Here is a 24,973-nt window from a genome sequence, read left to right on the forward strand (position 1 = left end):
CAGCATTTTAAACGGTTTATTAGAAAATGAAGCGGTTTTTTACCCGGACTCCAAATGAATTCTAATTACTGTCAAAACGACTGTATCGGCGCGTAGATGACGATCAAGGGGTAGACACAAGTATTTGAGCTATCATAAATCGTTCCGCGTACCAAACATGCGGCTCAATCATCATCGAGTGGCTTGCGGGAGGTGCAGAAATGAGGTATCTACACTAATCTAAAGTATTCTAAGAGAGTTTTTAGAGAAGTTCTACTAAACCTACGGAAAATAAAGCGTAAATAAATTAGGGTACGAGTTTAAGTATTTATAATAAAACATAACCGACTTACGGAAATTTGCGGAAAAGTAGGAAACAGTTGGTTCCTCGATCGAGCCTAGGGCTACTCGATCGAGTCACCACTTCCTCGATCGAGCCCAGCTCTAGTTGATCGAGGAATCATCCCTATTCAGCTCCTTTCTTCGTATTTTCTTTTTAACTTCTCTTCCTTCATTCTTATGGATTTCCGTGCCGTGCTTCGTGTGTTCCTTCATGCCTACTCCGCGATGCCCATTTCATTCATTTGCTCCTCAAATGCATCATTCCTGCATTAAACATCAAATGGTGGAAGTATCAACGTTTTAACATAAACGACATGCAATTAATATAAATTAGCACGAAAACCGTATCAAAAGCAATTAAGGGGAGACATAAATATGTATATAATTATGACTCATCACAAATGTTTGTTGTTGCACATTGATTTTTATTCATAAATAAATAATTTGATAGTAGTTGACTAGATAATGACCCGGCCTTTAGCAAACCCGAAAGTAGCCCGGCCTGGTTGATCTGTTTGCCAGGTTATTAGACCGTATCCCTTGTTGATGGGTCGAAACCCTGACCTGAATCCAACTACGGAAACATCTCAGATCATGGGGCTTGGATCCAAACCCGGAATAGCGTGGATGAAGCGCAAACATGTAACCCATACAAGTCGGGAATTCAATTTGTAAATTCCGCCATTAAAATCTGAATTCAACCTCAACACCAAACTAAAATAAAACAACAATGAGGTTCAATTTCGACATTGAAGAAGAAACAACCTCCAACAATAACAATGGCGACAAACTCAAACTGGGAAACAATAATAACAATAAAATAGTGAAGGTAAAGAAAGAGCGCCAACTTCGTTCTCCCCATTCTTCATCTATTCCAAAAGATGAAGTCCAGTGGGTCCCACTCCAAGATCACCCTGTCTTCTCCTCCGCCGTCGACGGTGAAGATTCTTCCACGGGTCGGTTTCCCACAAATCTAATGGCGTGGGATGGAGCTTCTAGAATTTACTTTTGGGATTCCGAGCTTGCCTGCCTTCATCGTATCTCCGTTCGCCTCGGCGATCCCGAACCTAACTCCGTTACCGCCGCCTATCCCTCTAAGGTCAGCTTGTTTTTTATGTTTTATTTTCCGTCAAATGCTTTTAGGGTTTTGCATTAGGGTTTATGGATTCTCTTTTATTCTTCACTTAATGTCAGTTAACTTCTTTTTTTACTGTTTGATGCTGTTGTTTAATAATTGTGCTGTAAATACGATTGTTGTGTTTATGTACTCCCTTCGTCTCGGTCATTTGTTTACCTTTGGTTTTCAAGGAAAGCTGAGGGGGCCAATTATTGGATGACAAGTGGACCAAATTGAGTGTGGATAGATCAAATTGCATTCCCAAAATAGATTAGGTAACCAATTGACTGAGACACCCAAAAATGGAACATATTTTTTGCTAAATTGTTGTGAAGATGAGATTTTGGTTATCGTCCTCCGTGTGTCAATCCCTAAGGTGAAGCAGGAGTCACACATAGGCAAATTAGAGGAATGTGTGCCTTCCAGTTGCGTAACTGCTTAAATATCATTCAAGTTATGCAAAATATTATCCTTCTTGTTCATCAAACATTGAGCCCTGTTTGCGAAATCACTGGATGGGTTGATGTAATCATGTAATCTGAAGGCGTGCTTTAAAAAAAATATTGGAGATTCAAAGTATGAGCAATCGTATTCTGGAAATGCAAATTCAGTTGCTTTAGTAATGGCATTCAAGTTTTACATGATGGACCTTTTGTTACGATGTTTTAAAGAACTGGATTTAGGGATACAATGGCTGGCTTTATCACATTTGCTTTGTGGTTTGATCTTATGTATCAGAGTAGAAAATGTATTATGGATCACTTTGAACTTCTCATCGTTGAGAGTAGTATTTTAAGTTAAACACACCATCTTAGTTCTATAATTTTATGATTTTATCTCATGTCTAATATGCCTTTTGCTTTATTTTTGGTTGTTGCTACCAAACATATAATTGTTGAGGCATAATAAAGGTGGTAAGAAGTAAGAGCTTGTTATCAACTTATATCATTGCCCCATCATCAGTATAAACTTAACACTCATCCTTTGAAAAGTCAATGAACCAACTTCTAATGAAAGAACCTGCGTCGGCATTAGAAATGATCACCAATGGTTAATATTTTCCGAGAAGCTCCTTTATAAGGATTAATTGCTGTTAATAATTCAACCATTGCAGATGTCACAAAACGTTTTGATTACCTTAATGTTTGGGTGAAGATAATATTTTGAAATTGTTTTATTTCATGTTGGCGGTTTCAAACAAATGATTCATGTTAGTCGATCCCAAGTCATTTCGAAATTAAGGCACTCTTGTAGTTGTATTTGACTCCTTTAAGGTCTTTTCTTTATGAAAATATTTTTCTGGCCGTACATTAAGTCTATACTTTAGATTGCTTCTCTGGAAATTTTGTCAATATTTTGTCAGAGGAAGAGTTGATGATTACTTATCATTTCATCCTCGTGATAGGTATTGGAAGCAGATATTGACCTTGACTTTGTCGTCAACAAGATCTCAATCAACAAAAATGGATCTGCATTGCTGCTTGGCAGTTCAGCGGGAATACATATCTTGTACCTTTATGGACGTAATTCTGTAAAGGATGATTCTATTATTTGCAGGTTTGTATTTTACAAATATCACAAGTTCTTGATAAATTCTAGATGTTTTATGTTGAATCTGGCTCATAAGTGTCTCCAGCAGACGACACAAAGGATGCTTCCATATTCTATTTTTCTCTCCATTAGTTTGATGGGTTTATGACTTTATAAGGTTAACTTCTTTAATGCTGCGTACATTAGCGAGAGGGAAAAGCTTGGACAGACTTATACTATATTTGGGTTTGAATATATCTAAGCTGATATTCATACTCATTCAAGGTTATGTTGTCCCGATTTTCTGTTCATGTATTCTCATAGAAGTTAGTTGAGCTGTTAAATTGTTTATGTAATTTATTAGGATTGGGTCTCTTATATTTGCTACAGATCAATGTAGCACTTTCTACACCATTCTTTTTCTTTGTCTTTCAGGCTTTCTTGTTTCTAATGGCGACGGAGCCAGGATTTGATGTTAGGGGGGCTAGAAATTTCGGCGAGGTTAAATTACTAATCAAATAGAGAAAATTAGAAAAAACTTGAAAATTTTCAACTAAGAGCTTCAAATTTTTCAATGTTCATCGGGAGCGACCACCCCTGCTAACCCCCTTAGCTCCACCACTGCTTGTTCTCATCTCTCTACTGGTGAATTCCTTGTGTACAGCAACAAACTTTATTTTTCTGCTTATTTTCAGTTTTTTAGGAACACATTTGCCATTTCTGTGAATTAAGTTTCTATTAATAGCAGACCATTATATCATTTCCAAGAACGATAGAATGAGATATGACAAGGCTTAAATACTAATAGGAAAAGGCCTGTATGATTCACTAAGGGCTTGGTGAAATTGGTATATGTGCATGATTTGGAAAGGCGGGTAATACGGAAATGTTGCTCAATCTTTTAGTTAGGCATAAGCATAAATATGATTAATTCATAGCTTCCAACTTTTTTTGTCCTGTGCATGAGCATGTCTGGTGGAACTAATGATTTTGGATTCTGGAGTATTGCAATTTAATCAACTCATTCACATATCGGCTTTCTATTATTATGGTGCTGGTAGTGTGAGTCTGAAAGAAATGGCTATTTCTGACCTCTTGTGCTGGTAGTGTGAGTCTGAAAGAAATTGCTATGTCTGACCTCTGAGCACTAGTACTGAATCTGTTTCTCATATGTGAGATTGGTTCTATTTTCATCTTTTTGGGGTTTTAACGTCTTTTTATCGTTGGTGGTTAGCCTTCTACATTGTGGTCTATTTTCTCTAAGCTACAGCCTAATTGTGTTCTATATTCTTTTTTAAGCAATGATATTTCTGCTCCTAATGCCTTTTAGAAGCCATCTGTTTTTGCCTCAGAGTAATATTCACTCATTTTCCTGTCTGCGGGCCTTACGCATCAATCCTAATTGGACAATCTTTTCAGGACTGTCCCAGTCGGTAACACTATTTATCAGCAAAGCAACAGTACCATCCGCATCTTGCAAGTAGCGTGGCATCCTTACAGCAACACTCATCTTGCTGTTCTTTCTTCTGATTCAGTTTTCAGGTATGAGTCTTTTGTGAATCCAATTTCATTTATTTGGTCTACATTTACAGATGGATCTTTCTTGTCTTGCAATTCAGTTATAATCACAGCTCTAAAACCAATATAGCTTAATAAAGAGTACATTCAACCTTCATCTGGAAAATGTGTATCGGTGGCTCCTCTCTCCTAACAATTATGTGAACCTTCCGCAGTTTCTAGTGTGGTAAGTGGGTAACAGAACTGTCTAAATGATCAGTCATGATATTCAAGAATGAAAGAACAATCGTTTTAGATTGTAGAAGTTAATAACTGGACAGAGTTACATGGAAGGCTCCTTTAATTTTTAAGATCTTTGCTATTCTGCACAATGGTTCTTTGAGAGGGTCAGCGAGTGCCCCCAACCCAACACACCCACATATTTAAAGTTTTCTACCTCAGCGTTTCAGACGAATGGCACGTCCTTGTGAAACATTTATAGTTCACGTTTTGCAAATAAATAATACGAGCTTATAATTATATGATGATTAGTATCGAATGGGATCTAGCAGGGATATATTCATGTTACTTGCCTAAATAGTAGGCTACAACATGCGGAGGTTGCTGCCTTAAACAAGGGACCAGACATATCTGGTATTTTTAACTAAAGATTCGATGGTAGATGCTGGCTTTCTCATGGTTTCTCCACATTATAACTTTGGTATGGGTTGTTTGTTCTAGCTAGTGCTGCTAAGTAGTGTTAGGGGAGAGACGGGTTCTGCATAATCTAATGTGCACAAGTCTGGGATTTTTCCATTTCAAACCAGGGATTTTACCATTTGTGATCCTGGTTGCTTAAGTTAGCTGATTAAGAGTTGGGCTGCCTTTATAAGAAATTGATATATTTGTTTCAAGTTGTTTCATAGGCTATCTGGTTTTGTCCCCTCCCTTCCAATTTTTAAGGAGTCTTGCTCTTGGGCACACTTAAAGCTAATTCTGAATATAGAAATGAAAGTTTTAATTTTGGTAATTCATGATAGTGTATTTTGAGTCGCCGAAGCTTAGAGCATCAAAATTGATGTCCTATTCCTCGCCATCATTTGTATTACTGGTTTTTCCCCCTTTAATTTTGGACTATTGTTTTATGTTACTTTTTAGTGTCATGTAGCTATGGTGAATTTGGCGTTAAGTTGTTTCATGTTACTCTGTTTAAACATTGTCTCGTATTCTGATGTCACTATGAGTAACTCTTATGTTTCATTTTGTAGAATATTTGATTGGTCTTCAGGTTTTGATCTGCCAGAACAGGAGTACTATTTGCAGCCTGTAGAGTCCGGTAGATCACGGAGTGCATCATCAATTTGCCCTGTTGATTTTTCTTTTGGGCGTGATCACTTGTGGGACAGATTTAGTGTAAGTTCCTTTGAACGCAGTAAAAGACTGCTGAAAATAGTTACCTTTATTATTGGTTGTAGAAATGGTTTTGTAGGAGACATGCAATGTTGCAATCTGTATGTCTCCCTGTAATTTCAGAAGTTGATCAAGGTCTAGAATGAACCTGAAAATTCTGTCTTTGATTATTCTTTGAAAATTATATATATGCATTTTCTTCAGTGAGCACATTTGTAACGCTTCTTGTATTCTGGTATTGATAAGAAAGATTGAAGAAATTTTCTTTTAGGTGGATGGCATTTGTTATTTATTGCTAATGCTTTCTGAACTTGATTTTGCAGGTTTTTATTTTGTTTAGTGATGGTTCTGTGTATACACTGTGTCCAGTGGCACCATTTGGAAGGTATTCTCCGTTTGCTTTTTCCCCCCTCCTTTTTTAACATTTTTTAAAATCATTTTTCATCATACTTTTTAAGTTTTAGTTCTCATAATGTTTACCCTTCTATTCTGATTTTCCTACTCTCCTCGAACGTTATTGATTGATTGTTTTGTAATATTGGCCAGCCTAAACTGTCGCGTTCTAAGGCTACCAATTTAACTATTTCTAAATATTAGTGTGAATGACGAGTAAGGGTAGAACCCTATTGAAGAAAAGGTTTCGCTTATTTAATCTAAATTTGCAATTTGAAAACAAGACTAAATTGACAAGAACAAAGTAAAGAAATGGGAGTTTTGGGTTGCTTTTGAATAATAACTAAATCAACAACAATCAATAAGATAAGGCTAAGCTAACACAATAAGATGAGAAATACTTGGCATAATCAATCTCCCTGAGTCCCTTCCAATCAATCCAATATCGACAAATATACAAATCATAACTACTAGTTCACTCCATCCAAACAATCTCAATAGTTAAAAGATTGAAACTTTCCCAAATAAATAGTTATTTACGATGAATCGGTATACATAAATCACCCTAATGATTAATAACTCATGCAAAGCACATGAATTTAATTTAATGAAAGCATTTAGATTAAAATTGGGCAAGAGGGGAAAAGATGACTAGTCCTAAAAGAAGCGTTTTTTCCTTGATCAAATATGAATCCCTAACCAAATCCTCATGCCCATAACATCCATTTCAATGAGGATAAGGAATTATCACAATATCAATAACACAAAGTAATATTCACCAATGCTAAAGAATGACATAATTTGAATGAATTCTAACAAGGATGGCCAACCAAGAGAGAGATTCAAGCAAACATAACAATGATAACAAGGGAATTTATAATAAACAAAGTTGAAGGATTGAGATTGTCTTACAGAGGAAACATTAGGAGGATTTAATGATTACACCAAATTGTGGAAAGATTAGCTTTCCATCAAATACTTGATACAAAATTAGATCTAAAGGTATTTGCTTTCAACAATATGACACAAGACAATTTGCAAAACCCTACCTACAACCTATTTATACCAAGGAATGTAAATCAGGTGATGGGATATCGAAAATAGGGATTGCAGCATTAAAGAAAAACGGGACAGCTAGTGTGCCTGAGGAGCGCGTGGTGCACATTGGTGCTGCACTGCTGCCTGCCCTTCTTCACTTGCTTCGATTCTTGGCTTAGTTCCTTCATTTTGGCTTGAGTTGTAAGAGACTAAAAGTATAAGTAGTAGACCGCATCTTCACCCTTGGTTCTTGAAATGCGTGCCCAAAACCAATTATTATCGATGTAGGTTGGAAAGTTGGCACTATTCAATTACACTTGCAAAACCGATCGCAAAACCCACTTATTTCACCTAAAATCACCTACTAAATAACCACAAATTAGGACTTATCAGATATCTTAAATTCTCCTTATACTTTAGAGATGTTGCATGCCAACTTGATTGAGGGCAAATGAGAATGTTACCAATGTAAAGTGATTGGTTATTTTGTGCGAACCAAAACGGCTTGGCAGACAAACTTGTTCAGACAAGAGCAATTAGTTATTACAAAAAGTTAGAGAATTTAATGAGCCCCTTAAGAGTTACTTTTCAAAGGTCAAACTTCATTACAGTACTACAACAACAACAACATCAGAGCCTTAATCCCAAAATGATTTGGGGTCGGCTGACATGAATCATCCTTTCGAACCGTCCATGGGTGCACGCACGCCTCAAAATGCGAATAAAAAAGGGAAGATAAAAAACAAAAGGGAGAACGAAAATGTAATGGAAAGTCAAGGTGAACTTAGGGGTTTTAAAATCGGATTCCGTCTTTCTTTTATAAAAACTTAAAATTTAAATCGAGAGAAAAGATTAGAACGATTTTTAAAAACCGAAATAGAGTTAAGGATCCGGAATGAACCAGGTAAAATCTATAAGAAAGTGGTTGTTGAAAAAGTGTGTAATAAAGGGGAGAAAAATAAATAAATTAATTTCTTTAAATTAAATAAATAAATAAAAGCACTAAATCTGTCAAAAAAACATCAAATACTAAAAATCCACATGTATCCTTTCCCTCCATTGTGCCCTCTCCGTCACCATACTCTCCTCAAGCCCCAGAACTCTCATATCATGCTCTATCACTCTCAACCATGTCTGTCTCGGTCTTCCTCTCGCCTCTAGGGACCTTTTTCGTTCTCCAAGTCTCCACCTCCTAATCGGGTGCGTCCATAGGTCTCCTTCTCACATGGCCAAACCATCTTAGTCGGTTTTCCATCATCTTGTCCTCTATTGGCGCCACTTTAACCTTTTCCCTAATCACCTCATTCCTTAACCGATCTTTCCTTGTATGTCCGCACATCCACCTCAACATGCGCATCTCCGCCACACTCATCTTTTGAATATGACAATGTTTCACGCCCAACACTCGGAGCCGTAAAGTAGTAAGCGAGCCTAATTGCCGTGCGATAAAATTTTCCCTTTAATCTTTGGGGCATATCTTTATCGCATAGAAACCCTGAAGCACTCTTCCATTTCAACCATCCCGCTTTAATTCTGTGAGCCACATCTCCGTCTAACTCCCCATCTTTTTGAATAATAGATCCTAGATATCTGAAGAAATCCGAACCCTCAACAACATTCCCATCAAAAATAATACTCCCCGCCTCTGTCGATCTCAACCCCGCCACCTTAGTGAACTGACACCTCAAATACTCAGTCTTACTCCTGCTCAGCCTGAACCCACGAGTCTCTAAAGTCTGCCTCCACAATTCCAACTTTCTCTCCACCCCCTCTTTTGTCTCATCAATCAACACAATATCGTCGGAAACATCATACACCAAGGGATGTCGTCTGAATATCCCCCGTCAACTCATCCATAACTATAGCAAAGAGAAAAGGACTAAGTGCGGAACCTTGATGCACCCCGATGGTAATAGGAAATTCTTCCGTTCTCCCAACATTAGTGCGAACACTTGCACTAGCCCCTCATACATGTCCTTTATGAGGTCAATATATTTTCGCGACACACCCTTTCTCGCCAAAGCCCACCAAAGTACTTCTCTTGGTACCCTATCATATGCCTTTTCCAAGTCAATAAAAACCATATGCAAATCCTTCTTCTTGTCCCGATGGTATTCCATCAATTGTCTCATGATAAAAATCGCATCCATAGTCGATCTCCCGGGCATAAATCCAAATTGGTTTTCCGAGATGTCTACATATCTCCTAAGCCTTTGCTCGATTACCCGCTCCCATAACTTCATTGTATGACTCATAAGTTTAATTCCCCGATAATTGGAACACTCTTGGACATCACCTTTGTTCTTGTACAAAGGGACAAGAGTGCTTTTCCTCCAAGCCGATGGCATCTTGTTGCTCCTCCAAATCTTGTTGAAGAGCATGGTTACCCATTCAATCCCTCTCTCCCCGAAGCACCTCCAAACTTCTATGGGTATACCATCCGGTCCCTCTGCTTTCTTTGACCCCATCTTCCTTAACGCCTTTCTAACTTCACTCTTTTGTATTCTACGCACAAATTCCCGGTTAACCATGTTTGGTGTTACCTCTACATCCCCAAAACCTTGTTCCTGATGTCCATTGAATAAATTATCAAAGTAAGAACTCCATCTAGCCTTTATCTCGTTATCCTGAACCAGAACCTTGTCGTCCATATCTTTCACACACCTAACTCTCCCAATATCTCTCGTCTTTCGGTCTCTTATGCGAGCCAGTTTATAGATATCCTTCTCTCCTTCTCTCGTGTCCAACCTGGCATACACTTCTTGGTTAACTTTTGCCCTCGCATCCCGTACGGCCTTTTTAGCGGCTCGTCTAGCTTCCTTGTACTTTTCAAAGTTCTCATCACTCCTGCATTTCCCCAAAACCTTATAGCATTCACGTTTAGTCTTTATCGCTTGTCTCACCACATCGTTCCACCAAGATGTGCCGTGTCCCTAAAGTTTCTGCTTATTACTGGGTAATGAGTTTTTTGCAATCATATCTTTCCTTGGAATCTCATCACAGATATGTAACATGCATTCTCATTTGAAATCATAAAAGAGTTTGTTAATCTTTGTTGTAAATGTTTTCTGTAACGTTATAGTTTGGCATTTGGAAATAGGGCCACCTTTGTTTGGTTCTGTAGGTTCTATACTTCTTTGCTATTGCCAACCCTCCGTTCTTTGTTCTTACTGTTTTTTTCTGGAATATATATATCCTAACATTATCATGAAGCTGGTCCCCGAATTTTTGTTTTGAATGCTTTATTTTTTTCGAACTTTCACTAGAAGTGTCAAGTTTGATCAGAGATCTACTTCCTAGTCCGTGTACTGGTCGCTTTTTGTATATTTTGAAATCATAAAAAGTGTTAATAAATCCTTGTTATAATTTTTTTTGATGTGACATTATAGTTTGTCTTTTGGAGATAGGGCAAACTTTGTTTGGTTGTGTACGTTCTATACTTCTATGCCAATTGCCAAACCTCCGTTCTTCATTCTTACTGCTGTTCCTGGTATATACCCCTATCATACGAAGAGGGAAAATCATGAAGCTGGTCCCCAAATTTTTGTTTCCATATTTTTCTTTTTTCGAACTTTCACTAAAAGTGTCAAGTCTGATCAGGTAGATGCTTGCTAGTCTGAGTACTGCTCTCGTTTTGTGTATTTTGTGAAGTATATCAACTCACATTGTTATAAACTTCTCTTTGTCCTGGAACAGTATCTACTTATGGGAATCCATACAAGAGATCTACAGCGATGCTCAAACTTTTGGTCAGAAATCTGATGATCCAATTGCGTTCAGTAATTCAAGCATGGCCATATCGTGGCTAGAGGCTACGTTTCCTGAGCTAAACCAGCAAGAAAGTGAAGCTAGTAACATGTTAGCCGTGGAGGCTCAACGTTTTGTAGTGATAGATTCATCACTTTCATTGCAGGTAACATTTTTGCACTATTCACAAGTTCAGCTCTGCTGCTTACTGGTGTGGTTAAAAAATAAATTACTACTTTTCTCGAGTCACATCACGTGGGGAATGATTACAATTGGGTTACAGAGTGAAAAACAAACACAGTTTGCTGATATTTGATTGTTGCTGGTGTCAAATTATGGCTTGCACATTGGTTAGTATGAGACATGAGACACTCTATGTTAGCTAGAAGGGTGTTAATTTATTCCATTTATTTTAGTTTCTTCACTTATTGTGGTGTTTCTGTTTTTTTTTTTTTTTTTTTTTTTTTTTTTTTTTTTTTTTCGTTTGGTTTATAACGTGATAATTTTAGATTGCTTTAGAGTATGTAACTCATAACAAAAGCCTCAAACTTTATTTCATCTGTCCTTGGTTTGAATTATGATTCCCACTTAGTTTGCGACTGATATGGATGTCCCTGTTATGGATTGTGCATTATTATCATCTGGTTATTAAATTCTATGCTTTCTGTATATCTATTTTATTGCATCTAGTAATTTGTTGCTTTTTGTACGTGATTCTTATCTGGATATTAGCGAGCATTTGAAATGAAAAGGCTGATCCATTATTTTCTAATCCGCAACGTTTTGCAGTTGTTCTATCCTTATATTTGTCTTCCAATGTGAATGTTGCCTTAAGTGGGTTGCGTTAGGTTCACATGCTAGTGTGATATTTACTTTGTCATGCATGACCATGTTTGCATCAATTGTGTCCTGTCTCGCGGGTTCCATTTTGAAAAACTAGTTTTGGCAATCACTCGTTGGAAACTACTATTTTTCAACTCTTTAGTTCACCTGTAAGAGTAAACCTTCTGTGATACGAGTTTGTAGGGTCCTCTTGGCAAAGTGTGCCGAGGTACAGAAGATGATCCTGGATTTAGAGGTGCAAAGTGTAGTGGTCGTGCCGTGAGTTTTCTTTATAACTCTGTCCGCAAGGACTCAATCTTGGTGACTGCCTGGAGTAGTGGGCAATTGCAAATCGATGCCTTAGCCGATGAAGTTCAACCTCTTTGGAATTCTGGGAATCCACCTCATCTTTCTTTTGATTCTCGTGATCGTATACTAGGGTTTGCCATGATATGTGAATCAGTTGGCGGTCAACTCCCTGTTGTAAGGCTTGACCAGCCGCTGGACTACTGTGATTGGTCAGGTCATCCACCTCCACTTTTAAGGCTAGCTATTGTGGATTTGGCTCTACCAACTGGCAAAGTCGGTGATTCTACTATTTCCATGTATATTGATCCTCTTATTCCGGAGAGAGTATACTGCCTTCATGACGGGGGTGTTGATTCAATAGTGCTGCATTTTCTTCCATTCACAGATCAGGCAAGTATAAAGGGTGAAATGATGAAAACCCCATCTGTACATCCAGTTATCAGTACATCATGCATTGGCTCGGCAGCCTCGTCTGCTCCTCTTTGTGGTTTTGTGGTCTTATCCGATTCATTTGGATTCTCTTGGGTTGTGGGAGTCACTTCTACGCGAGAATGTATTGTCCTTGAGATGAAGACGTTGTATACCTTGCTTACCAGAGTCATGGATACAGACAACAAGCCTCGCGAGTCCGGAGGAGGAGATAAGATCACGCCAGATATCATAAGTAGAGAACTTCTCGTGGGCCCTAAGGCTGTGATGGTTCCCCACGGATCTAATCTGAGATCAGTCTCTGCTGATTCTATTGAAGGTCGATCAACTTTGCACCACTACTTCAAGCTTTTCCATGAGAACTATGTAGAATATGCACACAAGGTAATGACAACTAAACCTTTTCTAGTGTTTGAACATATAACGTTTTTTTTTTTTTTTTTTTTTTTTTTTTTTTTTTTTTTTTTATGTCAAAACTTACTGCCAAAACTTTTGGGTAACCACATGTTTCATTGTCTCAAATTGTTGAAGAAACTACTCTAGCCGGTATTTTTAAGTTAACCACATGGAAATTTGGATAATGTCCTCAACACAGGATCCCTCCCACCCACCCGCACCCACAACAAAAAGTAGAGGAGCCATGGCTGGAAATTTGGTTGTTTTGATAATGATTTGGTTGTTTCTTTTCAAGTCCAAAACCTATGCATAATGATTATACAATGAACTGCTTCATTTTATAGGTGCATTTTGCGCTCGAGCATCATGGGCCTCATGTGAAGAAAATTATTGATAATCTACATACGCGCCTATCCGAGGCTCAACAAAAGCTTTTGAATGCTGAGAAGAAACAGCCGCAGGTGGCTGACAGGATGAGGCGTGTTATTGAGCGCCATGAATCTCTAGAACAACGGTTGCTTCAGCTAAGAAGATTGCCAGGGATTCATAAAAAGCCGTTGACCAAAGCCGAACGTGAATTTAGAGCAGATCTTGGTACGATTTTCATCGCACTTTGCTGCTTTAATCATTTCTTAACTCATATTCAACGTTTGGGTTAGTCATGTCATTTAAATTCATTTCGAAAAATATAACATCTTTTTTATACTCCCTCCATCTCAATCATTTGTTTACCTTTGTTTAGTTTTTTGTGAGGGTATTTTAATTAAAGGTAATGACTGAGACAGAGGGAGTAGTTTTCAACCAAGCACATTGGTGCTAGTCTTTAGTCCGGAAGTAAAGTGTCCAACATAATTATACGATTGGCATCCAACAAAGACGTCCATTTTGAGGCAGAAAATCTCTTACAAATCAGTTTTATACTGAGATAATGTAAAACCTTCAACAAAGACAACTATACTTACTCCATAAATCGTGGTAGCTATTTATTTTTTTTGCAGCTGGTGTCACTAAAATTAGTGTACCCTTAACTCAAACTAAAAAGGCAGGTTCCGTGAGACACACACTATTAAAGGCATGACCTCCAAAAAATAAAGGGTATATAAATAATTAATGAAAAGGTACACGAACTATAAATGGGAGGTCGCGCACTAAAATGGCTGTTTGCAGATAGTTTTGCGCACTAAACTCGCTGTGTCACACTGGCTTATAGATGCATATGGCTGTTTGCAGATAATTTTGCAGGTGTTGAGCTGGACGCTTTGCATACTTCTATTGAAGCCTTGAACGGAAGGTTGAGAAAGTACACGATGTCTAACAAGAGCAAGTTACTTAACAGAGCGTCGAGAAAGAAAACGTTTAGAGATACCAAGCTTGACCATTTGAAGGCATCACTGGAGCAACTTTGGATAGTGAATAGTGAGAATTCAAAGAAGCTGAAATTGGTCGAATCTGCATTGGAAGATCTGGCGATCTGATTTTGCTCTTTGTTTTGTTGTAAAAGGTTTCACTAGAGATATTTGATGTTGAGAAATTATGTACCCTGGTGTTCAAGTTATTCATAGAAATGTGAATGCCCACAGTGTAGTACTACTAACAGATGAGGATGTAAATGCAACGGAAGACACCATGTATCACCAATTTATGTACGTGGGTATATTTTGTTCAGCAAAGTTTATCGTCTTCCTTGCCAACCATTTCAAATTAGTGGACATGCTCTCAACTTTGGTAAGAATTCCATCCATTAATTTACGTCATACCGCCTGTAGGTATAAATACGGAGTATATAAGAGTCTGACTTCCACGATTTTTGATTTCCAAAGGCTTTGCTGTGTTTGGGAATAGGGATTTCAGAAATCATTCTAAAATCTGTTAACTGTCCCAAATTCAACCTAAATCCCGACCCTCAGATGGAGATGAAACAATAAGCAAAAAGCCGAAATAATTTGATGAACAAATGGCAAGACTTAAAAGCTTGTACATTGTTTGTGGTTCCACAGTTTGCTAGTACACAGTCACGGCATGAAAGAATGTAGCTGCCTATTATCACAGGATGAACAAATGTTCCTGCCCCGATTTACTCTTTTATCTCAAACTCTGCTACTCTATATGATTTCTTCATGGAATTCAACATAATCTTTTTCTTTTCCAAATTCAATTTGTACATCTCTCCTATGTCTAGCTCATATCATCCGTCTCTTTACATACTTGCGACTCGTCGTTTCACGTTAATGGGCATTCGCTTTTGTGTCCTCGTTGTCGGAAAGAAGACTAGCTTGTCCTCTTCTGCAGCCTCCCAACTGTCAAAAAATCACAGCACAAACACAAAAGCGCTAATTAGTACTCGTACAAGAAACCCATGTAGCATGACTCCGTTTCAGGTTTCATTTGTGATTCTATACTTTGTATGGCTTTTTTTTTTTTTTTTTTTTTTTTTTTTTTTCGTTGATCCACCTTTGGGCTTTAGCCTTGATAAAAACATTTATCAAAAAAATTTATGTACTGTGTAGCTAGCTAACAAAACCGGGTTCTAATTATTTGCATGACTCTAGTTAAACAGGCTTTAAGCGAAGTAATGATTTTCACAAACACGAGGGGATATTTTGACGGCCTCCCTAGTGAGACAAGTATTGGTAACTGTGATTCGCACAAGGGAGGAGTGTTAACATAAGCTTGTGCATGTAAAAACTACCCGGTAAAGCGATCACAAATGAGTGGCGGTCTTTAAAAGAAAAAAGGAGGGTACCTATATTTTGTGACAAGGTGGTGGAGGAAGACGGAAACTGACACCCTAGCAATCTCATAGCCCGGGCACAACCTCGGGCCTCCACCAAATGGTGAAAATACGCCAGGAGAGCATGTACTTCCAGTGTCACTCTGTTCATATAAGCGCTATCAACATCAGTTTTTAAAGTATGAATATGTAAGCATATTATCAACAGTTATCTAATGAAATACTATATTCTGATAAGCAACCTGCCATCTCCATGGGTTGAATGACCGAGCGTCCTTAAAGTGTTGGTCGTCCATATGCACCGCCCTAAATGAGGCAAACACTTTCCATCCCTTTGGTATTGTGTACCCTGTTCATGTAGCAAAAACAAACGCTCAATAAGTCTGTGTATGTCCCTTGTTTTAATTGGAAACGAAGTCGATATTAGGCTAAGCTTAAATTAGTAACCTCTAATTTGGACATCTGATGTTGTCCGTCTGAATATGCCTCCAATGAGATTCGAAACCCTCAAAGTCTCATTAATCACCTGAATAACATCACATTTAACCAAGTGACTACTCGTGTCATTGACTCATTGTACATGATTAACCATAGTTGGTCTACATTTACTATTGTCTTGCTTATACTAAGAGTTTGATAGAGCACAGGGCTCCACCAAATCCGCTAAAACTAAACATGAATGACGTCCATAAAGTAAGGCCCTTATTTACCAAGTGCTGCGGTCAAGTACGGTGACACGTTGACACCCTTAAGGTCACCATGTGAATAATCAACCGTTAGAGTCGAGCAAAGCCGAGCTTTCTAAAGTGGAACCGTGTGTCTGAAATCCCAAGTGTAGAAGTGTGCAAACATATTTTTTAAGATTAAGACTTACACATTGCGTAAAGGGCATCGATTTGTAGTCTGCCCAAACCAACGCTTCATTATCACCCTTTAGAGCTCTAATATTTTCCTGCTCACTCTGTAAAAACATACATGTACTGAACATTAGCTTTTTTTCAAAAACGATCATCAAAACCCATAGCTGAAAATTGTGAAAACAAATCGTCTAAGGTAATAATTAGTTTAGGAGAAAATGTTTCGGACGAGCTTTATTTCTCTCCTCATTAACTAAATACTCAAGTTTAATGGCATTGTTTTTTAGTTAATCACCATACCAAGTTAATGTATTTTACCACAAAATTCAAACATACTCTATATATACGCACAAGTACACAACTCGTCACGTCATGCCAAAAGGCAGTGAAAAACCTTCATGTAAACATACTATTTCCATTCAAACAACTAACATCTGGCGTGATAGATGAACCATCTCAACGAAAACGATGGTTGAGCCCCAACTATTATAATGATTCGTATTATACTCCCTCACTCAAATGCTCATAGGCTCCCCCTCCCCGTACCGTGTGCTGAGATTCCACTTCGTGAATTATTGAGATTGCCAAGATTCGAACCCGTGTTGAGACTCAACTATTATAATTATTTATTCCTATTATGGCGTACATTTCTTTTTACAAACATACTATTACACCCCCACCTCATCACCTCGTCATTCATTGCTTCGTTATCATTCCATGATAGTATATGGACGGCAAAAAGAAGACGGAGAGGGGAGGAAAAGAAAATGATCCAAATAAATTATTTTGATGGATGTGGGTAAGAAAAAAGGGTAAATGGGGCGACATAGAGAAGAGAAAACATGTCATGTATGTTGATCTACTTTACGTAAAAGGAAGAAAAGAATTCAGAAGGCAGTGAAATAGTCAAAGGTTAATCTGCCAAACTGTAACCTGAAATGTGAGACAAAAAAACATCATGGCTAACTAAAGAGGAGGCATGAAGATGCTCCACTCACTGTCTTGCTTCATTTGTCAAGTATTTGTCTCTTCTGACTTTTAACATTTAACATTTACTCCCATTCACATTCACTTTCTGACTTTTTTAAACTATGACACACTTATTTCTGGTTCATATTGATATTAACTTGTAGGTGATTAAATCAGCACAGCTGAGCACTAGTCTAACATTAATGTCAAAATTCCTTGGGAATTTTCTTCCTAAAATGTCCCTTTTTCAAAGAGAAAGTTAAGTAAACTCCTTTCCACGAGACTTTTGTATTGCTCCACTAGATTTGTTATCATTTGGGTAGTAATGCCCTTAAGTTTGTTTACCATACTTCTTGATGTTTTAAGGGTATAAGGCCCTGTTCTTTTGGACTGAAACTTATCTGATCTGAACTGAACTGAACTTATAGGATCTGAACTGAACTGAACTTATAGGATCTGAAGTGAACTTATATTAAGTGACTTTAAGTCCAAAAGAACAGGGCCTAAATCCAGTGGCCCAATACAAAAACGCTAGTGAAAATATGGGAACCCTAAGTTTATGACCAATCTGTTAAATACACGTCTGCTTTTTCCGTAGTGTGTTGATAGTCATCCGTGTTAGTGTGTTACTTATTTCCTCACCCGTAAAGATGAGATAGGTAATAGTTAGACAAAAGGTAACCGCACCCATTTAAAAAAATTGAATATGTAGAAGTAAATAAGCCTCATTAAAAATGGAACACCGGCAACACCCCCATCCTAGATCCTAGGAGTTGATGCTACCTACTCCTACTAGCTAGTAATTTGAAGTGTGTACTCTGTAGTAATCAGCTTCTTTCTTCATTGTATTCAGGTACTTGTAGTTTTGTACTCACCAAGTCACCATCACCATTAACTAGTTTCGTCCCACCCTCACGTGGGTGGGTGTCCCCAAGGCCCAAACCCACATTATCTACCTAATTCAAATCACAAATTCTCATTATAGACGAACACTATCCGTCTATACGTATAGACGGATACCACTTCCTCTCACAAAATACCCATTTGCCATAAAGTGGGAAGCACATGGGGGTGCCCCACTTTGTCCCCCCTACCCATTTTATTAGAGGTCTTTACCCGTCTGTTCGTCTCACCCGTCTATACCAAGACCTATTGAATTCAAATACACTCCACATGTAGTAGGAGTATTTGTTTTTGGATGGTTCCTTCAGTGAGGTACGAGTATACCGTACACATTTTCATTAGGTACAAAGTACGGGTATATTTTTTCAGTAGAGAATTAGTAAATCAGAAAAAAGGTTTGTCCAAGGTCACATCACCCAACTCACAAACCTTTCTATTGACAAACATCTCTACATAACAATAGATAAACTTCTTAAATTGTGACAAACTGATATTATTTGACCCGTTTTAATATCAAGACAAATATTTCCGTATTGCCATCTAGCAGTTCTATTTGAATTGTGATCGGGTAAATATCAAGATCATAAGAATTAATTATACGGCAACACAACAAGTAGTATTAATCAACTTTTTTTTTTTTTTTCCAACGTATGACTTTTGCACTAAAGTTATCGTTTCATTTAACAAAAAAGCATATTAAGATAATGAAGATAGTTACTTTGTCCATTATATTACTTCTTATGTTAAGCATATTTATTTTCCAGCTAGTCTTGCTTAAGACGACACTATCCGTCCTAATCTTAAGATGGTTAAATATCACCCCACATAGGTATATAACACAAACCTTTTACCTTTCCAATGCATTATGCTTTTGTCATAGTCATCCCACATGGATATATTTGACCAGTCTTAAAGCTTAAGACGGATCGTGTGCGTTAAACAAGAATTATTGTTATTTTCCAGCCTCAATACTCCTCCATCATGATTCATGAATTCAATGATATTACAATGTGTAGCCCTTAGATGATTAATCTTAGCTTTAGAATCCAACCATCCAATGTGTTCGGCTCAGAATTCATATGATAATTGATAAGATGATAAACATGTTGAGGGCCCATCACTATAATGGCACCCGTGGGCTCTATGGGCCCCAAATCAAATTTAATTAAATTGACAATACGGCAATTTAATGAGAAAATGACACTAAATAAAGAGAGATGGAGGATACCTTTAGTTGAGCAAGAGCAAGAGGATTCTCTGTTAGGAACTTGACCGCTAGTGTCATTAGTGTCGATGTAGTCTCGTACCCGGCCACCAATAATGATACTAGAAAATCTACAATAACCTCGTCTGAAAACCGTCCTCCTTCCACTTCCTCCTTTAGTAATGCGCCCAAGATGTCGTCCTTTCTCTCTCCTTGCTCGCTCTCTTTCCTTCTTTCGCGTACCACCAAGGTCAATGCTTCCGCCACTTTCGTCCTAGCCTAAGTCACATATTGTTTCATTCGTAAGTAGACTAACATGATTCGATTTTGTGGCGTCAATGAAAGAAATGACACTAATAGTAAAGTGACAAGTGATGCATCATAAAATGTCCCAGGCTACCAAAATCGTATGTATTAATAATCATTTAGTTAATAGGTTGGTCGCATATGTAAAATTATCTTGTACTCCATACATGTTTATGTAAAAAAAACGTCTTTTCACAAAATATACCAACCCAACCAAGAGTTTAAGATAATATTGTAGCTCAATTAATAATCTTTATTCCAAATATAAGTTCTTGACATTCAATCAAGGTGTCCGATACCAATAAATGAGGCTCTACCAATACATTACCGGTCGATATAGTCACGCTAGTATAGTCATTTGAATACCACATTCGAAAGTGTCAATTAGCCTAGAAAATGTCGAAAAACAATAGAAGTAGTCAGACACTCATACATGATGTTATGTTAGTTAATCATAAACCACATTGGCGTACCACAATGCAAGTACTTGTATAAAAATGAGATAAATCCAAGAAAATGATTAGAATGGAAGTTAAGAAGAGAATTACTTTAATGGCGCGATTATAAGCGGTAGGGAAGAAAGGTAAAGGAATGGTGAAGAATCCTTCAATAACAAGTAGGTACTCTTTTCTCAAGCTTTCAGTCCAATCACAAGGATCAAAACTCATCAGCTGCTTCATTGTTAATGCAAATGTAATCTGCAATTTACGTAATCAAATAGATTAGCTTACCTCTTCAATCTGCACCTACTAGATTTTCTATTTTATTATTCCAATTATATCCAAATTTGTTGTCTCTATAACCCAATTATTCTACACTATTTTTATATTCTCTATATCAAGATTTTATACAACTTAGCTTGTAATGGAATATACAATGAGAACAAAAGCTAGGGAATAATACATGGACCATCATATGTGTGTGCTTCTACTTATTGTTGCCGGAGATCGCAATGATTTCCCCTTCACTTTTAACACTTGTTACAACCTTATCAAGATGACCTAAAGCTAGCTCGAATTATTTATTTTTGTGTGTAAAAGGAATTAGTTATGATGACGGTTTTATATGTAGCAAGTTCTAAATCAAAGACGGGTACCCATATAATTGTATCTGTAAAGCTAGATGGCGAGGATTACGAGTAACATTATTATATCAAATTGAGATGGTGAGGACTAGGTACAATCATTATTATGATTGACAAATCGACTACTTTAGGTTCCTGTTTGATTCGCCTTATTTGTTATTGTATCGATGTTAGTCTCTATTTACCGAACAATCTAAAAGTTACACAATGTTTCTTCAAATACAATCAAACTTTGATAGCTCAACAAAACGTCTATTGTCTAATGAAATTGTCGATGGGTAATATCCCCTATAACACGCTGTGACATAACTTTGAGTCTAGTACCCATTTCCTCCATGCCCAACGAAAGTCGAAAACACATTAATAACTATTTAGCAAAATCGACCGAGGAAAATGTAAAATGAGCCAAAAAAATTTGAAGTAGACATAACTTTAACTTTAGCAAGTAAACGTGAGCACCCAAGGGGCATGGGGGACACTTCCATGATAGTGACACTAACAAAGAAGTAATGTGGACCGTTTGTGCAATAGTTCTTTCTCATCATCTTAATTCCTAATTGTAATTCTCTCCATTTTCTTTCTAATATACATCCATAATTTAATATATTTTCTCTCATCATTTATTAAAACTTTATTTTTATAAAACGATTACATTAAATCATCACAATATTTGATCCGGACCGTTAATAGAAAATGAAGGTCCATTTCATTTGAGGAAATAGAGAGAATCTGAACCGCTTAATTCCTCTTTTACTTTTCGCATTTGAGTACTCTCTTCCAACTCTTTAAAGTAGAATCGAAGATAAATAAATAAACAAAAGTCTACTATTCCGTATATGAGAGTACTCATTACTCAACTGTCTATTTCCTTCTCCCACGAGGGGTAGGTTCCACTTCAACTAAATATGCACCATTGCTCCTAAAATTCACTTAGTCTCCTCTAAGACCGCTTTAGCCTGCTTAACATTTAAACCGGTCAAATATCTTTCCATTTGAGTATATAGAATAAATGTTTTTTTTTTTTTTTTTTTTCTCATATACATTGTACTTTTGTCTTATTCAGACTATATGCCTACCTGATATGAGAAACAAGAATTTATACCTAAAATTAAGTGTACAAGTTTTATTGTCATATTCAACCATTTCTTCTAAAAAAAAAGGAGAGTATGTCAGATACTTCTGAAAAATACAGTGAAATATTTTGACCAACAAATTACGTACCATGTACTATAAAATAAAGGAAAATGTCAAGTTTTGAACAGAAAATTACAAAGATAGTAGAAAATTATCATCCAATCCATTCCACTGCCTTACTTTTTAAGTCAAAATTTTACTATAAATATCTAAAAACTAAACTTAAATTACAATATTAACTTTTGTTACACAAAATCTCACATAACGTTATATTTAAATATTTAAAGAAACACAAATTCTCATTTGTGACGGACAATATCCGTTGTGAGTTGTGACGGATCAAATTAAACCCACATAGGTAGATAAAGACAAGCCTTTTGTAATTCCCTAAAGGCTCTAATTTTTGTTTTATCTATCCATGTAGTAATATTTGACACGTCATAAGCTTGTGACGGATATACCCGTTATGGTTAAAGAAAAGAAAAGTATTACTCCGTACATAAAAATGGAAAAATATATCGCAAAACATGTAAACTTAGGTATCTAATCTGGAGATACTATACTAAAGTTTGTGACTCTAATAAATTGGAAACACTTAAATATAAAATGGTTTACAATAAAAATGATCAAACCGAAGATGTCTTATTCTAAGAGTTAAAACGGAGTTATTTTGGATAATAAGTCTCAGGTTTGAATTCCCTTCTTCTCTCTTGTAATAAATTAAGATTAAGTGCACGTTTCATTAGACAACAAAAAAAAACAATAAATGAGTAGTTATCAAAGACAGCCTAAGCAGAGGTCACAAGTTCGAATCACGGAGACACCATTAAATTACCAAGTTGAAGTAATAAAATCGCAGAATTCATAAGCATACCTTCTTAGCTTCTTCCATAAGGAGAACCCGGTCGGACCAAGAGGCAAGAAAAAAGCGGACCAACCGGTCAATATCAACCAACAAATGATCACGAATAATTGAAGAGTTAACAAAACTCATAGTAAAAGAATGCATCCTTTTATGCAAACTTCCTTTCATAAGCAACAAAGAATGTTTTCCCAACAAATTCGATATCGAACCCGGATAACTACACTCAAACAGCTTCCCTTCATTTTGTAATATATACCGGTTCACATCCGGGTCAGCCGAAAAGATGGTGGCTTCTCCGAATATATGGGTCGTGAAAACGGGTCCGAAGCGGGCAACCCGTTCGTCAACAAACGGTTCCGGGTTTTCCGTTTTGTAAGCGGATATGAGTTGTAAGGTTTCACCGATGAGTGGAAGACCGTAGTTTCCTGGTGGAAGGAGGTGGTTACGACGTCGGCGAAATAGGAGGAGTGTTAGTGGTAAAATTATTATTACCGTCAAGAGTGTGTAGTAATCCATGTTTGAGGGGTAATTATGGGGGTAAAATATTTGAAGGCAGAAAGTATGGGGATATATGGCAAGTGAGAAAGGGAAGAAGGGAATATAAAGAGGAAGCAGACACACGTGTGGGTGAATGAGAGAGTAAGTTAGGCAAACGAAAGTGGGTGTGGGGGAGTAGGGAGTGTGACCGTGGGGTTGTGACTTGTGAGCGAAGGAGGACAAGATCAACGACATTGACATTTGTCGCTTTTTTTTTCCTTTTTTTTTTTTTTTTTTTTTTTTTTTTTTTTTATCAGGAGTATCCTACCTACAGTTGGGTAATCTCCTTCAGGATATTGAAGATAATTTAATGGATTGATCTCTGTTAAATTTGATTTTTTAATTCATAAGAGTTAGGAATCTCTGACCGCTTGTTTAACAGATGAGAGTTCTTACCATTCACACTAGCCAACTTTGGTTTTTATACCGTAAGTGTTGGGGGAGGTGGTTTTTGTTGTAAAATAAAGACAAGAGAATTGTAGAGAGAAAGTTAGAGAGAATATAGAGAGAGACAGAACTGTATTCTTATTCCATTATGAAGGTATATATATACAATATAATGAGAGAAGATTTCCATAAGACAATATATTCTAGAGTATTCAAAGATATGGACATCCATATAATAATATTTCATAACACTTCCCCTTGGATGTCCATTAATGAAGAAGAAGCATCGTTAAAAACCTTACTAGAAAAACCCTATGGGAAAAACGCTAGAAAGGAAAAGAGTACAATAATCTTCAAACACGCATAATAATAGCTGACTCGTTAAAACCTTTCCATGGAAAACCCAGTGGGACAAAACCATGGATAAGGAAAAAGAGTACAACGCGTGTTTACTCTCTCTGATAATTACGGAGTACATAACTTGATGTATCTTAAAATGATCCATGCTTTAACATTGCTTCTTGATGATCGTTGAAGTAGTACCCATTGTGGTTGATAAACTTGAATCTTTACTCAATAGAAATTCATGACAGCTTCGATAACATATTTATTTGAGAACTCATAGTCTGGATATAATCATTTCATAACAACTCTTAGATCATCATTTCAATTAATACTTCCGCAATAGTGATATAGGATCTTATCAATAAACGACATAACATTATATATCTAAAACAATTGTCATCTCGATCAATCATGATGACAAGACTAAACTATAGCGTAATAACGAGCTTATAGTACAATGCTACCTTGTTAAAAACCTTACTAGGAAAAACCCTTTGGGACAAAAAACCTAGTCGAAGGGAAAAAGAGTGTAGCCATCATTCCTTAATCCTTGTCTTAAGGAGAACCAATCCGATAATTATTGAATAAACCATCCAATACCTTTGAGCGATTTTCTTTGCTAAACCATATATGTATGGATTG

General features: G+C 37.0%; 2 protein-coding genes across 2 annotated transcripts; one reads left to right on the plus strand and one right to left on the minus strand.

Annotated features, from left to right (window-relative positions):
• Nucleotides 1-965: 965 nt before the first annotated feature.
• On the plus strand, nucleotides 966-14,679 carry LOC141643027 (nuclear pore complex protein NUP88). Its single transcript, XM_074452048.1, has 9 exons — nucleotides 966-1,420; nucleotides 2,844-2,995; nucleotides 4,388-4,510; nucleotides 5,734-5,878; nucleotides 6,199-6,260; nucleotides 11,003-11,219; nucleotides 12,080-12,997; nucleotides 13,354-13,603; nucleotides 14,240-14,679. Exons 1-9 carry the CDS (start codon nucleotides 1,052-1,054, stop codon nucleotides 14,482-14,484), a joined length of 2,481 nt encoding a protein of 826 aa, XP_074308149.1. The 5' UTR covers nucleotides 966-1,051; the 3' UTR covers nucleotides 14,485-14,679.
• A 272-nt stretch (nucleotides 14,680-14,951) lies between these two features.
• On the minus strand, nucleotides 14,952-23,707 carry LOC141643028 (3beta,22alpha-dihydroxysteroid 3-dehydrogenase). The gene is made up of 8 exons (XM_074452049.1): nucleotides 23,072-23,707; nucleotides 20,528-20,677; nucleotides 19,698-19,952; nucleotides 16,615-16,701; nucleotides 16,188-16,266; nucleotides 15,983-16,089; nucleotides 15,753-15,883; nucleotides 14,952-15,306 (listed from the first exon to the last, which is right to left on the minus strand). Exons 1-8 carry the CDS (start codon nucleotides 23,576-23,578, stop codon nucleotides 15,207-15,209), a joined length of 1,416 nt encoding a protein of 471 aa, XP_074308150.1. The 5' UTR covers nucleotides 23,579-23,707; the 3' UTR covers nucleotides 14,952-15,206.
• Between the last annotated feature and the right edge of the window lie 1,266 nt (nucleotides 23,708-24,973).

Source organism: Silene latifolia, chromosome 2, assembly GCF_048544455.1.
Source record: "Silene latifolia isolate original U9 population chromosome 2, ASM4854445v1, whole genome shotgun sequence".
Taxonomy (NCBI): domain Eukaryota; kingdom Viridiplantae; phylum Streptophyta; class Magnoliopsida; order Caryophyllales; family Caryophyllaceae; genus Silene; species Silene latifolia.